The sequence below is a fragment of the Peromyscus eremicus genome, chromosome 22 (genome assembly GCF_949786415.1).
Source record: "Peromyscus eremicus chromosome 22, PerEre_H2_v1, whole genome shotgun sequence".
Lineage (NCBI taxonomy): Eukaryota > Metazoa > Chordata > Mammalia > Rodentia > Cricetidae > Peromyscus > Peromyscus eremicus.
Genome location: NC_081437.1, coordinates 22,027,573 through 22,053,479, shown reverse-complemented (window position 1 = coordinate 22,053,479; position 25,907 = coordinate 22,027,573). Strand labels below are relative to the sequence as shown.

The 25,907-nt window shown below is 44.8% G+C and overlaps 1 protein-coding gene across 2 annotated transcripts in view; it reads left to right on the top strand.

Moving 5' to 3' along the window:
• Positions 1-25,907, top strand: part of Babam2 (BRISC and BRCA1 A complex member 2) — a 469,435-nt gene that overhangs the window by 424,117 nt on the left and 19,411 nt on the right. For both annotated transcript variants that reach the window (XM_059248525.1, XM_059248524.1), the window contains exon 11: positions 16,812-16,965. In XM_059248525.1, coding sequence (XP_059104508.1) covers positions 16,812-16,965 — 154 coding nt within the window. The remainder of the gene's footprint in view (positions 1-16,811; positions 16,966-25,907) is intronic.

The following is a 25,907-nucleotide window of genomic DNA, read 5'->3' as shown; positions in this document are numbered from 1 at the left end:
CTGGCTAGATGAGGAGAGAGTGGAAACTGAAACAGAGGAGCAGAAGTCAGGAGAATGCCAATGAGTTTGCATGTGTTGAGTCTGGGGTGTTTGTGTGAGAAGTGCAGATGTTCAGTATGTAGCAGAAAATAGATGGGACAAATGCTTTGTAACCCACTTAGTGATGGCAGTGGAGGGCTTGGGGCCAGTGGTCTGGCCAACAGCTGATGAAGGGCAAGAGAAGATTACTGCTGGAAGATGCTAAGCGGCAGAGGGGTAAGGTGAACCAGGAGAGGGACATCCAGAAGGGAGGGGAGAGGATTGGGAAGGACAAGGAAAAGCATCACTATGGTGATGGTTGTAAGGGCCGCCAAGGCATGTGGATAGACAGAAGTCAAGTGTGAGCAGGTTCTAGGGTTTGTTGAAAGTCCTCTTTTATGAGTGGAGAGCATTAAGGAAGAGGGAATAGGTGGTCGCTGGTAGGGGTGATGGCCAAGGAGGCAAGTTTGGACAATGAAATTGTCATCCAACTCAAGGAGGAAGAACCAGTGAGGTGGCAGTTGACGTTTCTCAGCACAGAGTGTAGCCGCTCCTGAGAACACGGAGGAGTAAAACGTAGCTAGTACCACCACAGGCCTGCCCTCAGCGACCCCTGGGAACCACTAAGCAGTGTGTCTCCCCTCTGTCACTGCCCATGGAGGAGGCCACTTGGGAGGCAAAGAATAGAGTCATCTTTGGACCTGAGATTTGGTCATAGCGGACCACGAGCCCCTCCATCTACACTTTATCTTCTAAGTAAAGGAAACACATTTGAGGATGGAGGAGCTCTAGCTGGTCCCTCTCTCTGCCTCGGAACCCCAGGAGCATTTAGTGTGTCTCCTGTTAGTAGTCCCCACAGGGCTACTGTGTTGTGATTGTCCCTGACTCCTCAATGGCCAGCTCAAGCAATTTACTTTTTGCTTTCCCTTGAATTCCCCTGCCCATAGCCCAGAGTTAAACAGGCAAGCAGGCAACTTGGGCTTTTAAATAAACCACAAACTCACCTTTTCCTGTCTAAATATGCTTATAGAGTGTACCAGGTCCTGTTCTCACAGAAACTACAACTGAGTATAGTTTTTTGTTTTGTATAATTCATGTTTGTTTGGTTGGTTGGTTGCTTTCTGAGATAGTTTCATGTAGCATAGGCTGGCCTAGAACTGACTTTTACAGCCCAGGCTGACCTTAAATTCCTGATCCTTCAGCCTACACCTCCCAAGTGCTGGAATTACAGGCCTGCACCACCAGACTTGGCTAAAACTGAGTTTTAAATAGTTGAAATCCCAAAGTTCATTTTGTGCTAGCTGAAAAGCCTTGGTCACATTCTTAGAGCTTCAAGCCAACAGCTCTTTAGTTTATACAAATATTAAACTATACTTGCACCAAATTCACACAGATGTTTAGATGCTGGGGGTGGGATTTGCACTTTCTGAACCTGTGAGTCGTGACCCTTTGGGGGTTGAACGACCCTTTCACAGAGGTTGCCTAAGACCATCAGGAAACACAGATATTTACATTATGATTCATAGCAGTTGCGAAATTATAGTTATGAAGTAGTAATGAAAATAATTTTATGGTTGGGGTCACCCTGCAACACAAGGAACTGTATTAAAGGGTAGCAGCCTTAGGAAGGTTGAGAACCAGTGCTCTAGATCCAGGACTCAACAAGGGCAGTTCTTTGCCCAATAGGCCATTTTGTGCCAAGAAGACAAACTTCCAAATGGAAATGTCTTAGAAGCCCAACATTCTCTCCTGACTCATTCCAGCACCTGCTCCTGCACTACTTTGCAGATCTCTGTTTGATTTTTCTGTGAACTAAGCTTGAGGAATGACTTAGCAAGCCGAACAAAGAGCCAAACCAGTTTTTCCATGAGCCGATTAATAATAAATCTAAAAGGAGGCATTTGGCCTCTGGCATCCGAGATCTTCATCACAGTGTGTGTTGGTGAGGGGTCAGGGCCAATGGGGCAGGAGGGCCTTGCCGGCGTAAGAGCAGTGGCGGCGGTGGGCACATTGAAAAGGACTTAGCTGTTGAGTCTGCCCTCAAGACTGTTGGAGATATGACCAGGTCCACGTCAAAGTCCTTGGGAACTTGAGTGTCTTTTCTATTTCTAATCTGATTCTTTTCATTAACCCTTAAATACTCCGTATACTTGAACTTCCCTTTCTGAATCCAGACCTCTTCGGTCTTCCAAGCCAAAGTTTAGCCCGAGCTTGATGGGTTATAGGCTAACAGAAGACTCACCAAGCCTCACAGAGCTGCCCTTAGCTGCACACAAGTATTGTTTTTATCAGAGAGACTGTAGCTAGCACCGTGGGCCAGAACAAGGGGTAGGGCAGTCATTAAGTTGACATCTGTGTATAGGTCAAATAAAAAGCCAGCTCCCAGGAGCAGAGAACGCTTATTGATTTATTCCATATGAACATTGATTAGTATGTTGTTTGGAGCCGACTTGAATGGTGGGTGTGGGAGGCCTTGGCAGTTGCTCTGGCAAAAACCTGCAAGTATGTTCAAAAGTATATCCAGCTGTCTAATGTAGGCTGACAGTGGTGTTTGATTGTACGCTCTCATTTCTCTGATCCAGGGTGGAAGTCAATGTGAAGGACGGTGTTCTTGCAGGCAGTCCTCGATAGGATGGCAGCCTCACCAGGGCGGAAATGGCAGAGTGAAGGGGGCCAGAGATGACCAGGTTTTGTGTTTGGCTGGAATCTTAGATTGAGTCTGATGTTCAGTGAACTTAGAAGAGGCAGGAAGAACTCTTTCCCCCACGGATGCCGGAATGCTCTGACGGCATCGGGACCATTAGATTTCACATCTAAAGGCTTGAATCCAAGGTAGCTCTGCCTGATTGAAATGAGGTACTATCTGTTCCCGAGGTAGTGTTCTGTGAGTGGGGTTGTGTGCCAGGCTGGAAGGCTATATTTAAGCATAGAGCCTGTATTGTGACATTCTCCAAGCCTCTGGAATTAGCAGGCTGGAGCGTAGGTGAGCAGTCAGAAAGGAGGTGGACATTTTGAAGTTATCAGAGGGTCTTCATTGATGGGTGGACTACCTGGAAGAGGAATTATTGGGCCTCACAGAGTTAACAAGTCCCTTGACTGAGCTTGGAGACTGAGACTAGTGAGTTGATGGAGGGATGAGGGGGTTAAAATTGGAAAGGAAGAGAAGTAGCAGGTCAGTGGTATTGCGGAAACCATGGGAGGACAGGGGTGAGTGACAGTGTCACATGCCATTAAAGCTCCATAGGCAGGGCCATAAAGTGTTTTCCCCATCAAAAGGAGCAAGCAAGGAAATTGAAACATCAAAAACAAAAATTCAGGCCTAAGAACATTGTACCCTTGAGCTTAATTTGTCTGAAAGACAAGCACATTATCTCCCTCTTCCCTGTCCATTCTGACAGAATGTCAACCCAGACTGTTAGGTTTTCTCCAGGCAGGGCCAGCAAATGCTTGCCTGTAGCCGCCCCTGACTGAGATGGTAACCCAGTCAAACTGCCCAAGGAGCATCAGAAGCCAGCAGCAGGTCAGGTTGGTAGAACCCGTGCTGGAAGACATGTAGGCTGCAGACCCAGAAGACTGATGTCTGCTGGTCGTCTTGTCTTCTCTCTCTCAGCTGCTTCTCTGGCTGGCCCCAGAGGCAGGCTGACTCTCGAGTAGAAAGGAGGAGAGAGAGGACCCCAGGGCAGAAAGCATGCAGTACACTGCAGGCATTCACTCGGGGTTGATGGCCTGCATTTTCTTCGTGCTTTAAAAAGTATGTATCAGAACAAACAAAACAAAAGCCTATCGTGCCGTATGTCTGTTCTAAGGGATTTTCAGATTTGGGTTCATGGAGAATCCCGTCATGCTGTGAAAACTGCCACTGTGCTGTAGCTGCTTTGTTTCTTCAGGGAGGCTTACGTGTGGTCAGTGGCCTGCCACCGTGGGTCTCAGGAAAGGACCCTGGCATCTTCTCTGTGGCTGCTCGGGCAGTTGAGGCAGGCCACACAGCACAAGTTTTTCACGTGTCAGTTGGTAACTGCCGAGCTCTTGCTGACCTGCCATTGAGTATGTCCTCTGATGTGACAAGGCAGAGAAACCTCTGAGGAAAATGAGACCCTGTCAGCACAACTGTCAGAAGACAGTGAACAGGGAGAGATAAAGAGACGTCCCCATGTCTGTGTTACTTACTCGAAGGGCCCCGCCTGACTCTTATGCTTTTTAATCAGCCCCCTGGGGTTACTTCCCAAATCCTTAGCAGTCCAGTCACTCTACAGCTGAACTCCAGGGCAATAATCTAATACTTCAGAGCCAGGAATTAGGAGTTCCAAGCCAAGAACAGCACTCTCTGGCACTAGGTTAGAGGCTAACACACCTTACTGGCCATGCCATGACGAAAGGGCCTACTATCAGAATTTGATTTATAATTCTGAATTGAATCATCTAGGGTTACGAGAGAAGTAAATGTGAAGTTATTTATATTTTTATCAGGGACAACACCACACACACACACACAGACACACAGACAGACATACACACACACACACACACACACACACACGTACACATACACACACACACATGTACACACACACACATGTACACCCACACACACACACACACACATACACACACACACACACACACACACACACACACACACGGTTGTGGGACTTGAAGCAAATCCCCGGTTACCAGGATGGTTTGCTGAGGGCGAATGTGCCTTTCTTTCTGGAGGGTGATACTGAGCCAAGGCCCCGATGGAGAGAACCTCCTTCTTCAGATCTGACATGCAAGTCGAGCCGCGTGTGGAAGCCCCGAGCTTGCCTCAACAGAATCACCTTAGGTTGACAGAGTTTATTCTCCTTCATTAAAGATAGGTAGGAGAATAATGAGACAGCTCAAAAATCTCATTTTAGGAGCAGCCATACGTTATCTCAAATGAAATTCTAATTGGGGTTTCTATCAGAGAAGAACATTAATTCATATCCATCCTCCCGCCGAATTACATAGAAATAATGACCAAAGGAGCTGGCCAAAATAACTAAGTACCATTAAGACAATCTCCAGCCCTGAGTAATTCACAACCAAATAGGTAATCCTTAGATGTGCAAAGACTGATTATATTCCTGCAGACTCTTTGTTTTCCTCAAGATCAAGACTACCCACTCACAAACAAAGGGAACGCTTTTCCTCACAGGAAACACCTCTGAGAATGGGGAGAATGTTGCATTATGAAAGCTCAGAGAGACTGGCCGAGTTCTCGTCAAGCTTCCGCCTGTTCGGCTGCCTTCTGGTTTGGGAAGCCTTTGCTGCATGACACCATTTGGCCTGAGATTATCTGGACCCATAAGTTTTTTATTTGAATGGAGAAAATTGTAGGATTTTTTTAATGAAGATTTCTGAGGGCTCCTGAGTTATCCTCAAATAAATATGGGCACAAACTGAGTTGAAAGCTTAATCGGGAAAAATAATAGTGAAGGTTGCTTTTGTTATGTGGGCTGTGTTTTCTGTCAAGTTAGAAAAAAAAATACCGATTCTGATTTACTTTTTAAATTATTTCTAGAGAAAAATGAATAATAATAATGATAACTTATGAACGTTTGCTGTGTGCCAAACATTCTATATACATACTCATTAGATCATGAAATCACCCAGAGTCTTGCAAGGTAGATATTTTCCCATTTTAAAGATGAGGAAACTCACACTCAGAGAATTTGGTAGATTGCCTGAGGTCACCCAGGTTGTAATTGGCAGAGCGGGGATCAAGCCCAGATCTGTCACATTCCAAAGACAGTATTCTTTCCAGTATACCATGCTCTTCTCACATTCCTGAACCTTCCATCCTTTTTCCTCCAGTACTTGCTATGTGCCAGTAAAGGCAGCAAAGGTGCACGGGGCTTTATTTTCATCCCTCGGGCTAGAATTTTTCCAGATTTATGGTGTGGGAAAAGAGACTCCGAGAGGTCAGTTAATATGCAAGTGCTGCTTAACTGCTAATGGAATCCAGGTCACCCTCCGCAGAACACACTCCTCTGGAGCATCCCCCTCCTTTCAGAAAAGCCCCTCCAGTAACAACTCAGAACTCAACTGATTTGTTTAGTTTTCCTCTCCAAAGTGTTCTCCACCCTGAAGGATTCATACTGAGCTGGCTACAACCTCACTTACTGTAGTGAGTGGCATGGGAGACGTCCTCTACATAGAAAATGTCCACAGTCCTGTGTTCTATGTTCAAAGCACTCCACATTTTATCAGCGCCCCTCTACCCAGTGTTCTAACCTACCACACACCTGTAATACATCTGCCATGGTCCCCCGGTACTCTCATCCTCCACTCTGACCATTCCAGGCTCTTCCCTCTGCCTGGCCTTCCTGCTTCCATCCCTCCCTTCCCAGCGCAGCCCTGTCCCTCTAACACGCTGCTAGAAACCTGACTGTCGTCCGATCCCCCGCTCCCTGCGCAAAGCCGTCTTATCTAATGTTCCTCCTAGAAGCCCCTGGGCACTGTGCCTTTCTACCCGTGACACCGATGGGACCACTTCTGCTGTGCCCATCACTCCTCCCAGCCTCAGGTGGTGGAGCTCACAGGAGCTGGTACAGTGAGGAGGAAGACCCAGCTTAATCAAGATGGCTTCCCTCAAGCCGCTTCACGGGAGATGCTTGGGGAGTGGGCCTCACTGGCTACGTGTTGCCTTCTCTATTCTATAAAGGTTATAACTACATCATTAAAAAGAAAAAAAAAAAACTAGCTGGGCAGTGGTGGCACACTCCTTTAATCCCAGCACTCAGGAGATAGAGGCAGGTGGATCTCTGAGTTCAAGGCCAGCCTGGTCTACAGAGTTCTAAGCAGCCAGGGCTACACAGAGAAACCCTGTCTAGAAAAACAAAACAAAACAAAAGACTAGTTTAGCTTGAGGAATTTTATTGTCTTCATAAATCCGCATTAGTCATCCTTCAAATGGGGCCATCACAGTGTTTGTGAATTTGTATGTAGCTAGTTCAAGTTTTTAAGCCTGTAATAGAAGCTGGTCAATGTCAGTCCCTCTTTGGAACCAGAAACACTGCATTGATCCTCTTCCTTCTAATCAGCTACATTTAGTACCTTGTCCATGAATACTTTTAAATCAAAAGCTTATGATGTTTTAGAGACTTTGCCCAGCTTTTAAGTGCCAGGGATTCTTGCATTTGAATATATTTTAATTTATTTAAGGATTCTTTTAATCAAATGCTTCCCTAATTTAGCCAGCTTTCTTTTTTAATACTCCCAAGCCAGGAATTTGTTTATTGTGACTAAATTCTTTTTTAAATAGAACTTAAAACAGTACTAAATGCTATTTATGGCACTCTCCTTTGCTTTATTTCTTTCTGCATCTCAAAAGAGTATGCTTCCTTCCTCCGTGTCTAGTGCAGTGAACATTTCCTCACTGTGGTGTTCTGTGCCAGTCAATCACTGAGTGTACCCTGACCACCTCTGCGTGGCCAGCCCTGAGTGGGGTGAGTACTACAGTCGGCACTCCAGCAGCACAGCTGAGAAGAGAAGAGTCCAGACCCCAGAAGATGGAGGCAATGGGACTTGAGCAGTGTCTTGGGGGGAAGCAGAAAGATGGTGGAAATGGGGGTGTCAGAGCATCAGGGAAGCCAGGGTCCAGGTGGATGTAGCCCCCACATGGCACTGCCAGCGGAAGAGGCAGATTTCAGCACACAGCCAGCCTCTGCAAAGCATGGACCCTCAGTTCTAGCATGGCGCCTGGACCAGGGAACGTGGTCACTGTGGGAGTGATACCTGAAAGGAGACAGGAGAGCAGTCAGTCCCAGGAAGGGTTCCCAGTTCAGGACTCTTGGTCCCAGCCTCAGCCCGGTGTTCTCTAAACCTCGCGAGAGCCTGAATGAGGGAGCCCTGCTTGGGAGCACAGGTTGGAAGCTTGCCAAGTTCTAGAACCGAGAACATTTCTTGACACCCTGAGGCTGGATGAGAGTGAAACTGGATGGATTCAGAAGAACAAGAAAGCCTGTGAGGGAAGAGCCGCTTGGCCTGTGAGCCTGCTGGGGTCAGATCTGCTTCCCTCAGCTTTCCATCACTGCTTTCCATCTGTGAACATTAAGGGCAGTAAAGTGGTGAACAGAAGTAAGATGGATGAACTAGAACAAGTTAGGGCTTCTCTGGCCAAAGGGTAGAGACCTGTTCTCCTTCTGCAGCTAGCTGTGGGCGTCTGATTGACTTCTCTTTCTATAGAATGGCTCCAGACTCCAATTCTGATTCATAGTTAACCTTCTCCAAGCAGCTCAAAGTCCATCTCCTCTGCAGAATTCTGACCTCAGGCGGAGTTCCCCTCTGCCACCCTGTGTGCCTCATGTGAGTTCAGGGGTTCCTTCCCTTCCTCAGATCTTTGCAGACCCTGGGCACACTCATGGGCACCCTCATTCTTCCCCATAGTCTCCCAGCTTTGGGTTTGTTTTATTTCCTGAAAACTGTTGAGCTTTGCTAAGCCTTTGGCTTTATGAAAACCTACTTGGACACTTTAAAGAGTAGTAAAAGCTGGCAGGAACAGTGCCAACACCTTTGAAGGCCTGTGTTGCCTGTCCCGGCAACAGCTGCCAACCTGAACTTTATGTTAACTGTTCCTGTAGTTACCATATCAACTCTGTATCCATAAACACTATAACACTCACATCAACACAATATGCAGTATATCTTTTTTTTACAGATTTTGAACTTCGTATAAGTGGAATTACACTGATTGTTTTCTGCTTCTGTGAATGTTGATATCCTAGCCCGTGGTACAGATCAGTGGCAGAGTACATGCTGATCATGAGTAAGACCCTGGGCTCAATCCTTAGCACCAAGAAAGAGTGAATTTCTTGCTCCTTAAAGCTTTTACAAATTATTATGTAGCGTTTGCACTTATATGAAGGGTATAGAAACATATACACATGTATCATCTTAGTTAAACATTGATATAGTGCTGTAACTGCTTCTGGATTTTTAGAAGAAATGGCACAGTGGTTGTCCCCCATCACCCCACATCTCTCATGTTCTCTTTAACTCCCCACAGTAACCACTGCCCTTTAGCTAGTGCTTGTCTGCTTTGTGCATATTTGTATGCTTTACTACATAAGACACTCATAAGCAGAGAGTGTGTGCATGTTTTGAATTTCATAAATATGTGTTAACATATTCATTTTTAGCTTGCTTTGCTCACTGAGTTTTGTCCCTGAACTTTGTGCATGTTCACATTATGAAGCCCTTGTTCACCCCTTTTAAACTGCTGTCCAGTACTCTGTGGAAAGATTACATCACTGTATTTATCCAGTCTCCTCTTGGTCTACATTTAAGATGGTATCATCATCATCAATGATGCGATGACAAGCAGACACCTATCAGATTCTAATGCAGTTTCTTGGGTGGACTTGCTGAGTTGTGGAGTATGTATATCATCTTTCGTTGTGTCGGAGGCTTTATATTCCAGCATTAGTGAGTGGAAACTTGGTGTTCCGTGCCTTGGACAACTGCTGGGTATTGTCTGATTTTATGTGAACCCAGTAGTTCTTTTCATTCAATAAGCAAGTATTGAGTATCTCTCATCTATCACACACCTGTGCTAACTGCTAAGAACATAAAATAACTAATCCTCAGTCCCTATCCTAAAGGATCCTCCAGACATCCGTAGTAATTTCTGCCTGAGGAGGCATAAAAATGTGTAGGGTGTGCACAGTATCAAGTTCCATAGTGTGTCATTGTTGACTTACAGTTGGAAATTTCTGTTCTCATGGGAAGAAAAGTTCAGTATTAATAGATCTGCTTTAAGTTTGTTTAAGTGGGCAGGTGAGAGGACCTTGGCTCTTCATGATTAGCTACTTGAGTAGACAGCAGCAGAGCTCCTGTTTCCTCCGTATCTGCCCAGTGATAGGTGTTAGCCCCACCTTACCTATGTACAGAAGGAAAGAGTTGATCCTGGGACTGAATTGGCTTTAGAAAAGGCTTGGCTAGAAAATGGACCCATAAATAAAGGAGAGAATCTGTAGTAATGGGTGAATATTGGCTCACACCCAATGGCCCTGGAGACCTCAGCATGCCACATTGCTCTTCACAGCAGTGTGGAGAGCAGGGGCCACTAGGTAGCAAGCATTTGTGAAATAGCAAGCAAGGTCTTCCTTAACCCTTGAGGCATTTTGTATAATACAATAACAAGACTAAATTTATTTCAGTGTATTTATTGAGATGTGAGAATGTTTACAAAGTTGAGAACGATTTCCATCAAGATAATTAAAATGTAAGCATCTGAAGGTTTACACTATAATCATGAGAAATTCCAATAGTGTGGAACACTATAAAGCTAGATGAAAAAAATAGGAAAAAATGGAGTAAGAGTGAGGAATAACCATTTATTTACTACATGCCTGGTTTTTGTTTAACCCTTTCAACAACCACAATGAGGAAGTATTTATTACTCTTACTTTGCAAGTGAGAAGTGAAGTATTTTGCCTGTGACATCACTAATAAATTGTGGGCCATTTTTATCTGATAGCAAGGGAGTATAAGTCTGTCTCTTCAAAATGGGATAAGCAGCACCTTTGAGCAAGCTTTGCACTTGAGTTTGGTAATATTCAAACCACAAAGGTAACCTGTTTACACCATCAAATCACACACACACACACACACACACACACACACACAGAGTGAACATTTAAAGTCAGTAAAAAGTACAACTGATTTAACAAAATCTAGCTACTAACTTTCCCTTAAAGGCAGTGATAACCAGGGAGACACCTTAGAGAAGGCTAACTACTTTTGTATTTCTCAGAAACGAGCAGTGTGGTTAGATCATGTTTAGTGTTCCGGGGGTTGGAGTCCATGTGTCTCCAAGGTTTTGTACTTGTTAACAAGATGGAGGTGGATGGTAGCTCCATGGCAGTCTTTCCACAATGACTGGAGAAGAGCCTAAGAATGAGACGTGCACAAACTGTGGTTAAGAGCCAACTTCAAACCGGGTGTAATAGCTTACTCTTGTATTCCTAGCACTTGGGACGCAGAAGAAGAGGACTGCTGTAAGTTCAAGGTCAGCCTGGGCTCCGTGGCCAGTAGAAGTGCACAGTGAGACTGTCATCACTGGAGGGTTAACACGGGGTTAAAACTATCTCATAAAGCCACTTGAAGGAACTGAGAACCCAGCACTGGGAACCGCACCCTAACCACCGGTAACTGGGGTGGTGAGGACCTTCCCTGCTCATCCGAGAACATGGGGGCAAGCAGGGGGTTATAGTTTGTAAGGCCTGAAGAAATGAAATAATGGCTTGTGAATAATGGTGAAAATATTTGATGATGTGACTCCCAGGGAAGCAATTATGGTTAACCCCTCATTTGTTTGGCATTTTCAAGGATTGAACTGTCCCACAAAACCAAATTTTCCAGACAGCTAAGACTTTCCTATTTATGTCTCTTGAATGTTTTTTAACCATACTTGATGAAGATGTTTCTGAAGTATTATTCCGTTTCCCTTCCTTCTTGAACAGAGAAGCTCCAAGAAACAATGTTTCCTTGGATGGCTTTGACTCTAAATATGAGAAAACCAGATCAAGTGAGGTTAAAATAGTAAAGACTTGTAATCGCCTCAGAAAACAAGAAACCCCAGAGACGATAAAGGCAGTGTCTCAATGCTACCAAGCTGACCTCCTCACAGGCATTAGCCGGGGGCCACAGCTCCAAGCCTCAGGGCTTCACAGAGTAGGATCAAAAGCTAGAATGAAGTGGGGACTTCTGCCTCCACATGTCCCTAACCAGAGAGGAAAATATTTCTCAGAAAAGCCCTTGCCAGCTTCCTGTCAGATCCCGCTGGCAACAGTGAGTCACATTTCCATGCTTTGGGGGAGTATAGCTCACTTGTAGAGTGCTTGTCTAACGTGTGTGAGGCTCGGGTTCTAATCCCCGGCACCACCAGCAACAATCACATGACTTGGCTTCTAGGAGTCTAAGAGACTCAAGCCCTTGCACACTGCATACAAGAAGGGAGCTCTACTCAAGGGGGAAAAAAATAGAGAAAGGCTGTGAGCTAAGCAACCCAGGGTAGTTACATCTTTGTCAAGACTTGGGTGAGGGTGTTCCTGACTGATAGTCTAAGGGATGACTTGGAGGTAATAGCGTTCTTTGCTCCTATTCTAAGTGGCCTCAGACTAGGATCCCCTCCTAATAGCTTTCATTTATTATTTGGGTTTTTTGTTTGTTTGTTTGTTTTTTTAGTTTTTCGAGACAGGGTTTCTCAGTGTAGCTTTGCGCCTTTCCTGGAACTCAAACTCCATAGCCCAGGCTGGCCTCAAACTCACAGAGATCCCCCTGCCTCTGTCTCTCAGTGCTGGGATCAAAGGCGTGCGCCACCGCTGCCCGGCTCATTTATTATTTGTTATACTGTCCTTTTCTCCAAGCCAGACTGCAATCATCAATACCTGCTGCTAAAGCGCTCTGTTACGATCTTGCTGTAATTATGATGTTTTATTTCTGAGGATGAAAAATCCTATAACCAGAATTGTTAGAACTACACCTAAAATATTGAGAGTCAGTCAGGCTGCCCTACCTGCGTATCCAGTGCAAGGGATGGAGTTTCTTTTCGCTGTCCTAGGGCTATTTTTCCAGGTTGGTATGTTTGAAGAAATGAGATCTTCCTACAGAGCTTTGTATCTGAGATACCCTTTCCTGGAGTCTTCTTAGGTGAAATGATGAGTGTTTGGGGACAGGCAAGCCAGGCTCCTAAGGAAGGCGAGCGTGGTCGCACACTGCGCCTTAGAGTGGTGTGGAGAGAGGCAGCATGCTTTATCTGCATTCAGATTCCTTTCATGCTGCCGCCTGGTTGGTCCATTAACTCCGTGCCAGTGACCACCAGAACCTGTCACAGCAGCTGTCTGGACTGAGGCTTCATCATTCCTGTCCTCTCTCCAGTGGCCAAAGCCCTGTGGACTAGGCCCGAGAATGGCCCAGTTGGTGTAGTATAGAAGTGTTTGCTGTGGTTTGTTTGAACAAGTTCTGAAGAAAGAACCTTCAGAGCTGTTCAAATGCACTGAGCTGGTGAAGGGCATCCCTTCTATCACAGAAAGCTGACGAAAACTCACAGGAAGAAGGAACTAGGGAGCAGTTTTCAAAATAATACTGACAGTACGAAGTGGATGATGTTGCTCTGGGCATCGGATGTCCAAGAAGGCAAATGGTTAGTGTTCTGTTTGCTGCCGCCCAACTACGAGACGAAATTGCTTAGATCTATGAGCTTCCCTCAGAACAAGTTAGCTGTTTGAAGTCATTATTGTCATCAGTTAACCTTTAAGTAAAAGTTAAGTAACAGAAACATTTGGAGATAAGGAAAACAGGTTTTTGTTTTTGCTAACTTCTGACTAATTTGTACCATTCAGATCTTATAAGAAAATGCAAAGTGTTTCTGAGCTATTTCGGTTATTACATCATTTTAGGCATCGAGTAGTTTTTAGAGAAGCCACCCTTGTAACTACAGACTATTTTAAATAGGATCTAACTTACTCGAGCAAGGTATCTATAGCTTTAAATGTTTATGTTCTCATATATGAATTACCATATAGACTAACTCTTTTATCTCCGAAATCCTTTGATAGTTCCTGTTCATCTAGTAATCCAGTTGCTGTATGCACACAGAAGTGTTCAGACCTGACCACTGGCTACAGCGACACACTGTTAGACAGATCTCCATAGAGAAAGAAACGTGTAATAAATGCTTTGTGGGGGCGGGGGGGGGGGGGGAGGGGGCGAGGCGGCGGTCGTGGTGTCCATCAGCATGCAGCTTGCTGGTACTTAAATGAAAACAAAAATTAGAGCAGGACGGTGGTGGCGCATGCCTTTAATCCCAGCACTCGGGAGGCAGAGGCAGGCGGATCTCTGTGAGTTCGAGGCCAGCCTGGGCTACAGAGTGAGTTCCAGGAAAGGCTCCAAAGCTACACAGAGAAACCCTGTCTCAAAAAACAAAAAAACAAAAAAACAAAAATTAGGTCTCTTACTTGCGTGAGTGAGTAGATATTTATGGTTTTATTGTTTCTGCTACTAATGAGCATCTGAGTTAAAGAAGATAGTTCAAAACTAGGTGAAAAAGATTTCTCAACATACCAAAAAACTAATCCAGTGATTTATTTCTTCTACAAAACAATGGAAAAAAGTAGAAGGCATTCCAGCCAGATGCAGTGATGCATGCCTGGAGTCTGGGGCCAAAGGATGGCCTAAGCCCAGCCAAAGCACTATCCCCGGTCCTGGAAAAGTTTCCCTTTGGGGGGAACTAGGAGAATGGCTTAGTCTGTGAAGGACTTGCAAGAAGACCTGAGCTGGAGCCATATAAAAAGTTGAGATGGTGGCATGTGCTTAGAATCCCAGCACTGGGGAGGCAGAGACATGAGGAGCCTCAGGGCCTACTGGCCAGCTAGTCTAGTCTAACTGGTGAGTTCCAGGCCACTTGAGAGACCCTTTCTCAAAAGAGGTGGATGGCGTTCCTAAGGATGATACCTGAAGTAGTCTTTTGACCTTCACGAGCACTGACACACATATGCACCTACACACACACACATACACGCATACACGTACACGCACAAGCACACACACACATGCACACATGTACACTAAAAATTTCTTTGTTTTTAGAAAAATGTATCCTAAAGCTCCCAAAAGCTAGTAGCTTGAAAGTCACATAGCCTATAGCAGTATCTACACTGCTTCTGGTACTGAGTGGTGGCTGTTTTTTATGGCTGCACTGAATTCTGTTACTTGAAATTATTGTTTTTCATAGGTAAGATAGCATATTAAATACTTTTCTGTTATTAATGATTGCTTTGGAACTTAATCTGAATGTTGTTTTCTATTTAAAAAACTCGAATGTAATATAGCGATTGCAATTGAAATCAAAGGAAAGTCTACATGAACAGGCATTTATTTCTAAAACCATAATCAGAGGAAATTAAATGAGTCTCAGAAAGAATACAAGAAGGTGAGAAAGCAGTATTTGTCCAGAGTAACTGGGGATGTTACAGACCGAGCTTTGTTACGTGAACGAACCCGAAGGGGTTTTCTGAATTGAGATATTTGTCCTTCGGATAGGTCTTTTCATACTTCCATTGTTCTGTGTGTTATAAAATCTCTGCTTTGAAAAAAATAGGCATGTATGGAGACTGTCTTATTGTGACACAGAGAAATGTGACTAAAAAGTGGACATTCTCAATCTTGCCCCTTCTCTTGGGTCGTGATGTGAGTCACCAGTAGAAATTCCCTGTGTCTCTGAGTCAGGCATCAGTTGAGTGCACTCAGAAGTCTGAGAGGCCCTCCCAATGGCAGGGGTTTAATTTGGGGTTTTGTTGTTGTTGCTGCTGCTGCTGTTGTCGCTGTTGGGTTTTTGTTTTTGTTTTTGTGGGTTTTTTTTTTTGTCTCACCCTGAACCTAACATTTCCTTCAAGAAGTCACATATGGAGAAGGTACTTGTTACGTTCAGCATTACCAACCCCGAGGGAGTGATAAATTCCACACCGTCCAGTCCATGTTCCTTTAATATATGTATCTTGTACAGCTAAAGTTTTCATCCTCGTTCCTTCTTACAGTGGAGGCTGGGGATTACCACATTGTAACTGCAGCACAGTTATAAGCAGCTTCTAGGAGCTTTCTTCAGTGCAGAGGGGAGGCAGTGTCACAGGAACCAAAGATTTGAACCGTGGCTCCAGCTCTGTCTCCTGTGGCTGCCTGTCTGTACAAGAGTGATCAACTCCATGCACTTTCTAGTTCACTCACTTGTTCAAGTTAGTGTCCCCTCCATGAAGTTTTAGGTAACAAAGTACGTCAGTCTTCCTTGGCAAAGCTAGAAAATTCTATACATATCGTTACTGCATTTGTTAATGTACCTCTTCTCTGTCCTAGAAGTGGTAAGATTTACACAAATACTGTCTACCTCAAAGAATGTTAAAACAGTCTGTTTCCAGGGATGGTTGGCCTCCACTAAAACTGAAAAGTGATTTTATTTCTAAGAGTTGACTTAACCCCGAAATGAAGCGATAAAGCACAGACTACCCGTTAGCAGGAGGTTTAGACTGAGCCCTGCTGCACCAGCAGGGCATAGACTGTGTTCAGATTTGTCCCTGTTCTGGCCCATTAAGGAGCTCCCTCTGATTTAGGAGATATAAATATATGTGGTAACATGTGGGGAAAATGGAAAATGCTGAGTGTGGAGATTCGCTGCTTGATTGGAAGCAGAATGATAATTTTATTTTTCTGGTAGTCTAGTTGGCTCATCCTATAAAGTAGAGAGATTACTGAAGGCCTTCTTTGTCCCTTTTCCAAATTTGTTCTTGAAAACCATCCTCTATCCTGCCCTCCCCCATCAAATTACAGACAAGGAAGACACTGTCCCACCCTTGAAGAGCTATGGCATAATCGAAACTTAACACAGTTATGTGGCTGGCTCTGCACTGGCTGATGGACAAGGCCAGGGCCAGGACGTCCGACAGTGTGGGATGCCATCCTGGTTATGCTTTCCACATGCATTCTGTGGTGGTCTATCAGCACTTTCACAGCATGCTTCAGGGTGATGACACTGGACTTCGTGTATGATCTGCCTCCAACTAGATTTTACACTCCTGGAGGCAGGGACGATGCCCTACATTCCTTGGTCCCTCACTCCATAGCTTTGATCTAAACCTCAAGCAGTATTTTTGTTTCCAACCTTCATGTACCCAACATTCTGATTTAGCCCAAAAAAAAAGAATCTTAACTTTGAACTGTTTAACTTAACTTCTTAACTGTTTAATTCTAACTTTCTTTTCCTGTTTCTGTGTTTCCAGTTGACCTGCCCCTGTTTTTTCCTCGAGACCAGCCAACGCTCACGTTTCAGTCCGTCTATCATTTTACCAACAGCGGACAACTTTACTCCCAAGCACAAAAAAATTACCCATACAGCCCCAGATGGGATGGAAATGAAATGGCCAAGAGAGCGAAGTAAGTGGACCCAATGTTCTTTTTTCAGAGATCCGTGTGTGTATACAGTCCAGGGTTGACTAGACACTGCTCCTAGGCTAAATCCTGCCCAGAGCTTGTTTTTTTAAAGTGTGATTAAAACATAGCAGCCCCACTTTTTCACTTATCCATGCTGCCTTCATGCCACAGAGACAGAGGTAGTCATCACAAGAGAGAATATCAGAACTCAGAATTGTCTCCAGCCTTAGACTTAAACAGCAATCTCTTCTGTCACCTCCTCAAAGGGAAGCTGACTTGGGTCTGATGTCCCCTCGTCCTGTTTCTGTTGATCGCTAAGACTGACCATGAGTGGCTTTTTCTGGTAAATTGATTGTAGGACATATAAGCACTCTACCTTTCTATTTGGATTAGAGAAATACTAAATAGCAAGTTGAGTTGTAGATGAATAATATCAATAATAAAAACATTGGCAGCTACTTGTATATGTTTTAAAAGGTAGATTTCAAATGTTGATAAACAGAATTCCTATCGAGTCGTCCGCATATGGATTCAGTAGCTACTTTTTCAGGGGAGGCTGCATCTCTTGAATTGTGTCACGTGTCTCCTGTGTGTTGCATGGGTGTGTCTTGGTTATATACTCAGACACACAGACTCGTTGAATCTGTCTGCTGACACCGCTGTGGAAGCAGCGCTCAGGGGAGGCTGAGGTCAGCTGGCCTTCGCCGTTGAGTGGGGAGGGCTGTCACTTCAGTCACAAGGATCCAGTTGATACGGAAACATGCTGATTGCTTTTGGGAGATAAGACTTCGTTGTCTACAACAGCAGTCTGTAGGCCGTTGCCTCCTAGAATTGCTCCTGAAGAAGCAATAGATTGAAGTGGTAGTTCCCAAAAAAATAAATCACGGTGTGACGTGTGGTTAGTACTTTATCACTCTGAACAGCCATATGCACTCACCTGTGATCCCAGCTGAAGGATGTGCAGAGCCAAAGAATCATAGAAATGAAAACTGTCTAGTAAGCATCTTCTTCATTTGCTCATCCAGTATTCATTAAGCATCTACCCTGATCCAGGTACTGTGTGCTGTGTTGAGGATGGCATGATAAGCCAACTGGAAACTATCCATGCCCTCCTGGAGCCCAGCAAGATGAATCATACCAAATTTCTGACAGTTTGCAGGTACCTGCTAACAGAAGCTGGTCTTCCAGGCCTAGAGACGTGTTGATTATTAAGACTCCTTGTTCTTACCTCCCATTTCCTGATACAGATTTCCTTCCCAGGGGAACATCCTATCATCTCCCAGCATCCTCTAGTAGAAAACCTTCATGCATGGGAGGCTCAGTGTTCTACTCTGAGTGCCCTTCTCCAGCACTCCAACCACCCAAAATCCTATGTGCAACCCAGAGTTGTGATCTGCAACGTGTGTGCCTTTTCCCTTTCTGTCCAGTATACTGAAGCCTGAAATTATATTTCAGGAAAAAATAATCATGCAAATTAACTAGCAACAACTATTAAGACCTATGTTGAAATGAACAGAACAAAGCAGATAGAAAGCAAGGTTTCTGTTTGAAGTCTTGGAGTTGTTTACTTATCTGGTCTTTCCCTGTGTATACAGGATCTGCCCTTAGAAGATGGGCCATTATTTGTGGTATGAGCTCCGGAGTCAGAACCAGACATGTCTTTGTGGTTTCCATGGCAAAGCTGTCTTGGTGTGCGTGTGTGTACTTCTTAAGCAGGCATTTTAGCATGTAAGGATTGAATCTTTTAGGAGCTGTAGACCACAAGCCTGTGATTTCAGTGTAGGAATATCGTAAGTGAAGCCTGTTTGTCTTAACAGATTGGTTCAGACTTTCAAGACACATTTGCTTTATGTTAACACCAGTCTAAAGAAAACATCTGAAGTCGTGTTAAAGAAATCTGCCTTCTACTTCAGTGAAGATGAATCCATTTTAGATGTAATAAGAGAGACAGCCAGCAGCTCGTGCTAGCTAGAAGAAATCATTTAAAGGCCCCATTCTTTAACTAAACTGAGTAATTGTGTGGGGCTGTATCAAAGGCCAGGTAATGGGTAAACATAAGCAAGAATTGTCCTGTGGTACTGTCTGAAAACTCGTGGGAAGGCATGGAGGAAAATGTCAAACAAAAAGAAAGACTGGCTGAAACATTCCTTGCATGCCCCGTTTCTGTATCCTGTGAAGATACTGTACACAGTACGTAAAAGGCTATAATTCACTGGGGAGCTCTGCCCACGACATAAACACTCTCATGGTTTAGAACAGTCCCAAAGCCCTTTGAGTGAGATCAGCTGTTTACACTGCCTGTTAAGAGCCTGCTCTAAGCATGTGCATTAAGAAAGGACAGATACTTCCTGGCACTGAAAAGCCAGGGCTTTTCCTACCACAGTGCTTCTTGCTGATGTCAGTCCAGCCACTTCTGCCCTCAACAAGTACAATACCCCAAAGTGAGCGGGCACAGGCTCAGGGTTATGCATGCCCCGGTTCCGACCACAGAGTTTAATCCTATAAGCTCTGTAGCCTTGGGCAGACTGCATAATCTCTCTGAACTTCATCTTTGAAGACAGGGTTGGACTCCCCTCTGCTAAACGGACTTGCTAGGAAGGGACAGTCAGTGAGGTAGCATATTGAACAATGGAAATGTCCCCTCTGCTCCGGCTCTCAGTGCCTGTGCTCACAGCTCTGATCCCCTCATCTTCCAGCCTTCTTCCATATGGGTTTCCTCATATACTCTAAACTCCCAGGCAGCCCTGCACCACCTTCGCTCCAGGCCTGTACTCTGCTCACGTGTTTCTCTAGAATCTCTTTTGTGCTATTTTTAGTTTTTACATCTTTATATATGTCTCTTTCCTTAACCAAATGGTGAGATCTTTAAAGGCAAAAGCTTGCCGTAATTATCTTTTTATTGTAGTATAATTTACAATGCTGTGGACAGATTTTTATGTAAAGACTGTCTCCATCTTATAATGGCTCAGTTTATAATTTTTGAACTATGTAGTGGTCTGAAAGCAATATGCATTCAGTAGAATCCATATTTGGTTTTGAAGTTGTGATATTTTTCTGGGCTAGTATTATTTAGTACAGCGCTCTGTGCTGTTACAGAAAACAGTGGCAAACCACAGCTCCCAGGGAGGAAAAACAATAGTCTACAGTATGCTATTTTACTTATGTCTTCTTTTTTTGGTTTTTCGAGACAGGGTTTCTCTGTGTAGCTTGGCGCCTTTCCTGGAACTCGCTTTGGAGACCAGACTGGCCTCGAACTCACAGAGATCCACCTGCCTGTGCTTCCCAAGTGCTAGGATTAAAGGCGTGCGCTGCCGCTGCCGCCGCCGCCCGGCCTACTTATGTCTTCTTAATGTATTGGTCCTTCTGCCATTACAGAATGTCTGTATCTGGTAAGGCTTTTTAACTAGAAGTCTTCCTTAATATTAAAATAGTTGTACCACATTGTTTTTCTACATATTTTTATGCGGTCTTTCTTCATCCCTTTTTGTTTTATTTCACCTCTATATATCTGTATGTCCTGAAACCTTTTATAGATTTTGATTTTTTTTAATCTATTCTGATGGTCAGTGTCCTTTAATAGAATTATTTGGTTTGTTTATATTTAATATAACAAATGAGCTCATTAAGCTTAAGTCATACATCTTGCTTTTTTTAAAAAAATTTATTTCCCCTGTTCTTAGTTCCTTTGTCTCTTTCTTCTTGTGTTCTTTTGGTATATCGAAGTATTCTTTTCTTTTCTCTTTCTCTCCCTTGTATCATTTATTGGCTTCTTAACTATCTCTTCATATATTCTGCAGTAAATATAACCTTTAACTTGACACATGATTTAATATTAAAAATAGCTATTATTAATTAATATTAGTGTTTCATACCTAATATCAAATCCTAAATCTAAAACAAGATAGGCTTCTTTATACCCTCGGTTAGCCTTTGTGCTATGATAGCTGTATGTTTTGGTTTTGCATGTGAATTCCACAATAAATTGACTTTTAACAGTCAATTAGCTTTAAAAACAATTTTCTAGCCAAAGGAAAACTACAGCCTCCTTCCTTCCAGAGCTTGTAGATACAGGTAGTAGGGAATCATTTCCTTGCCAAAGGGGGAAAGTTTTTTTTATAGGATCTCACTATCTAGCCTTCGCTGTCCTGGAGCTCCCTATGTAGACCAGACTGACCTCAAACTCAGGGACCCACCTGCCTCTGCCCCTCTATTTGCTGGGATTAAAGGGGTGAGTCATCCCACCCAACAGAAACTTATTTTTAAAATCTTTTTCAGAAAAAAACATCGGAGAGATCATATCCACTGTATAGGCCAGGAACATTGAGACTTACAGTCATTAACAAACGTGACATTCAGGAGGTTCTGCTTTCCCAGTAGACCTAACCGGTGACAGTGAATCCTCTCTCTCATAGGATCACCCCTGCAGCAGCCCTGTGGAAATTCCTGTCCCTTCTTGTAAATGAAGAAGAGTTCCCAAGGGTACATAGCTAGCTTCTTGTGCAGCAAGGACTCAGCTCCTGGAGCTCCGGCCTCTCTGTGCATTCACAGACAGATGGATGGACACAGTCCCCACTCCCTTCACCGTTAGCCTAAGTCCCCTTTCACGGGGCACTGGCATCTCAGTGGCATGCTGCAGAGAGGGAATGTATGTGGTACTTGAAGGGCACTGACCCTGAAGTCCTGGTAGCTTGCTCGGCCCTGTTTCTACCATTCAGTGACTGTGCAACTTTAGGGATATGCATAATCCTCCTGAGTCTTTGTCTCCTTGTCTGTAAACTGGTAAAGACTTGCTTAGAGGGTCACTGCGTGTCACATAGGGTTTATGGGTCTCTGTGTTGCTGTCTAACAGATTACCATAAACTTCCCATCGTAAAGCACCGCAGATTTTTACACTACAGTTTTGATGGGCTAGGAGGCCCACATACCATGCTTGGGTCCAGACAGCTGCAATTAAGATTTAGGCTAAGACTTCCCTAAGTTGATTTGGGATGTTGGCAGAGTTCCGTTCCCTGGGGTAGTTGGACTCGGGACCCTGTGTCCTTATTAGATGTCACCTGGAGATCACTCTCAGTAATTAGAAGCTGGCTTCCTTCCCTGCTTTATAGCCTCTCCATTTTTAAGCCCACAGCAGTACATCAAATCCTCCTCGTATTTCCAGTCTCTGTCTTGTATCCCTGAGCTCCACACCCAGATTTAAAGGGCCCATTCCACTGAGTCAGTCAGTCCCGCTTTCGTGAAGTCATCTGTACCATAGAAGACAGCCTAATTGCCAGAATGGAACCCCCTGTTCTCAGTATCTCAGCTGTTACAGGGAGCATAGACTCTTAGAACTCTACCTGCTGTTCAGGTAATGTATTGGCTGTCTGACGGACTCTGACATGTGGTGAGCATGCAGTAGATGTTACCTGTCGGTGTGCTGCTTCCTTACAGAGTACAGGAGATTTCCATAGTAACAGGTAATGGCATCAACACTGAGGCGTACCACAGTCAAAAGCTCCAAACCCCAGCGACCTGACCAGAGATCTAAAATCTTAGGCTCCTGGCTCCTAAGGATTTCTATCTCACCCTCACTTGCTTAATTTGTATGGAAAAAACCACTTTAAAAGACAAAAAGCAAAATAAGATACCTTAGTATCATGTAGGTAAGAAGATTGGAGGGGGCAACCTTTTTATAGTCAGTGAGATCTACACATAGATGGCATGACTGTTCGTGAATTCCATTGTGTACAGCATCAGGTCGGTCCTAGCAGAGGGCTGGGGAGCTTAGAACAAGGCTGAACCCCCAAAGCGCCTACTAAAATGGTTTGTCACACGAAAATCCATAACGGAAAAGGAATCACTAAAGATAGTTCAAAAATAACGCCGTAGACAACACACAGTGCTGTCATCGTGTGCCTCCCCAAACCGTTTTCCATTTCCCCTCCTGCCTCAAGGTCAGAAAGAGTTTCCTTACCCTCCCAGAGCATGGCTTCCCGTGTGTGATCTTTTCACTGTTCTCTCTTATCACTTGATATCCAGTTGTCTGTGCAGAATAACTTTGTCTTTAGCAAACCTTTTTTTAATTGTATATTACAGATTATTTCAATGGCTTTTCATTTAATATTTACTTTAATATTCTCAAATATACTATGGATTGTTAGGTTGGTTCTTTTTTTCCTTCGAAGTTCTTATTACCAAATCCTCTAATCCAGTCTCATGCATTAGCCCTTTAAATAAAACATCTAAATATAGATCACCCCCTCTTGATTCAAGAGATGGAGATAGATGTGGCATCAGAATTTGCACCCCCATCCCCAGCCCTCTCCATGGCGTCTGTAGTTGTTCTGGGACTCTGAACTACAATGTGGAAATCCTGGTTCTACTTGGACCCTCATAGCATGGTGGTGAGAGGCCTGTGGCCTGAGACTCCTCGGAGTCTGGGGCATGGCATCCACGTGGTTCCGTGGGAGCTCCTTTGTGTGTTTATTTCCCCAGGAGTCAACCACTCCTCCTGGCTGTCTGTTGTTAGCTCCTGGGTCACCTGCTGATGCCTTATTTCTATGGAGCTTGAGTTATGGTCAGCCCTGTTCCCACCAGTCCCCGTGCCTCGTGAGCTGGCAGCTTGCGAACCCACTAGCTCTGTGCTTCTCATCCTCCTCATTCACACTTGGCTAAGTTCTGGGGAAAACCCTGGTGGGGACCAGATGACTGTCTCCAGGCCCATGACTTATTTCATCCTGTCCCTTCCCTTCATCTGTATTCCTGGGGCTCTCACCTGACTTCTAAGGATGCAGAGTCAATCAGGACTGTAGGAGATGTGACAGGCTTTGCTCAGTCACTTCCCAAGTCCCCTGGACAAAGGGGAAAGAGGGATAAGAGGAAGCATTGGCTGAAGGCAGAGCAGCCCAGGCTAGACTCCAAGGAAGCTCTGTCCCAGGGGCCCATGGGACAGACCTTGGGACAAACACGCAGCTCAGCTACTGCAGTGATTCATGGACATTCTTCTTTGTCTCTTGCTTTGCCCTGTTTCCTAGGACCAGTTCCCTTTAAAAACTCCCAACCTTATCTCAACTGAACTCCCCTTGAGAGCAGAGGGAATTTTCCAAGCCTGGGCTGTCTGAGCACCCTGAGAGAGCAGTGTAGGGCCCAGCACTAGTGAGCTGACAGGCCTTCAGAAGGCTCCAGTCGCCAAGGCCTGCCCTCCCTGCCTGCCTGGGCTGCTCTGTGACTGAGTTCCTGCATCCCTCTGAGCTTTCCCTCACAGGGTGTAGAAATTTAGATGCTGTGGAGAGAAAAGGCGAAATAAACAACATGGAACGATGGCTCCTCAGAGAATCGGTTTGAAGAGTCTCTTCAAGGGACATGCTTTGTTTTTCCTGACAGAAGATGGAGCAACAGGAACGGGAGGGATCCAGTTCTGCCTGACAACAGGCATCCTCTCCAAATTGCGTAGGTCAGAGAGAGCGTGTTATTTATTAGAGCCCGACATCTGTTGCTGTGATATGATAAGCTCCATTAAAAAGCCCGGCCATCAGTCACTGCTTATACAGCTCCATCCCAGAACGAGCCTCTCGGCATCCTGGGAGCCTGCAACAGCCCTGACTGTACCAGGCACCAACATTTGCAGTCCTGCCCTGCCTCCCCTCTCCCTGGGAACGCCAAGCAGAGCAAATCCCCTCAGCAGGACCCCGCAGCCCATCTTTTCTCAGACCGCCTTCCTGCTCCACAGAGGGCCGGTTTTGAGCTCTCGGTCCATGCTGCTTTCTCGGTAGAAAACAGGGTGTGGGCTTAAATTTCGACCTCAGTTGCACAAGCCAGAAGAAGCTGGCCTAGGCTGGGCTTATCAGGGGAGAGCCGGGGGATGGAGGGTCTGGGAGAGCCACTTGTTACTCCATTGTGAGGACTACTGAGTATTCAGGCATGAGTTCTAATTATACCACCGCCTGCCTTGGGGAAAGTGTTTTCCATCACTAGGTAAGGTTGTCTGAATTATTTGTGAGTTATAGTCAAATATTTTCTTACTTACTCAGAAAAATATACAGAAAGGATAAGGTAGAGAGGGTCTGGTTTGAGGTTTTTAATAACACACTGAAGAGGAGTGTACGTTTATTAATAGGATCAGAGTTCCCTGTGAACCGCTGGAAGAAGACATGTATAGGAAAACCAAGAAAATGCGAAGAATACTGGCTGTGAGCTAGGAGACCTGGGTCTCATCCAGGCACCACTCTTAATTTCTTGTGTGATCTTGGGAAGGGCATGTCATTTTCCTGGGCCTTGGTACCCTCATCTGAAAGCAGCAGGCGAGTCCCTACCTGTTGTCCCTGAACTCTGATAGATTTGTGGGCATTTGAAGTGAAAAGTGTGTGTAAGATAGCTTGTCATAGTTTTTTATCGTATTGGAAAACCTCCATCCCTGTTACCAGAGGTCAGACACAAATTGAAACCTTACTAAACAGAATTAAGGACACTGTGTACGTGATGCCGTTTGTACAGCCTGCATCGGATATTTATAGAACACTTCAGCTGTGGAATGTGCACACATATGCCCCGAACACACGCCCTGTAAAATAATTCTAGATGCAGTACATTTTCAGATGTCAAGTTCAAACAGCTTCCTGGGAATTAGGCTTGACTGTTCAGATGTGTGTCTTGGTTTCTGACAGGTGCCACCAGGGCTGCTCGGGGCTGTCATGTGTGATGTGGAGTCCAGCCAAGGCAAGAGGGCCCAGGCTCTTGTTTCTATCACTTCTCATTAAGGCAGGCATTCTAGAGAGAGAGAGAGAAAAAAGGAAGCATCAAAGGATAATTAGGACCATTCATCCTGCGCAGATCACGGTGACAAGCAGAGGCCTTGCTTCTGTGGGAACAAGAGTCTCTGTTGTCTGTTATCAGATCATTTGGCACAAGGACCACTGGTGAAAATGAACTAGATCGTGCCTGCTGAAGTGGAGCTGGTAGAAAGAAGC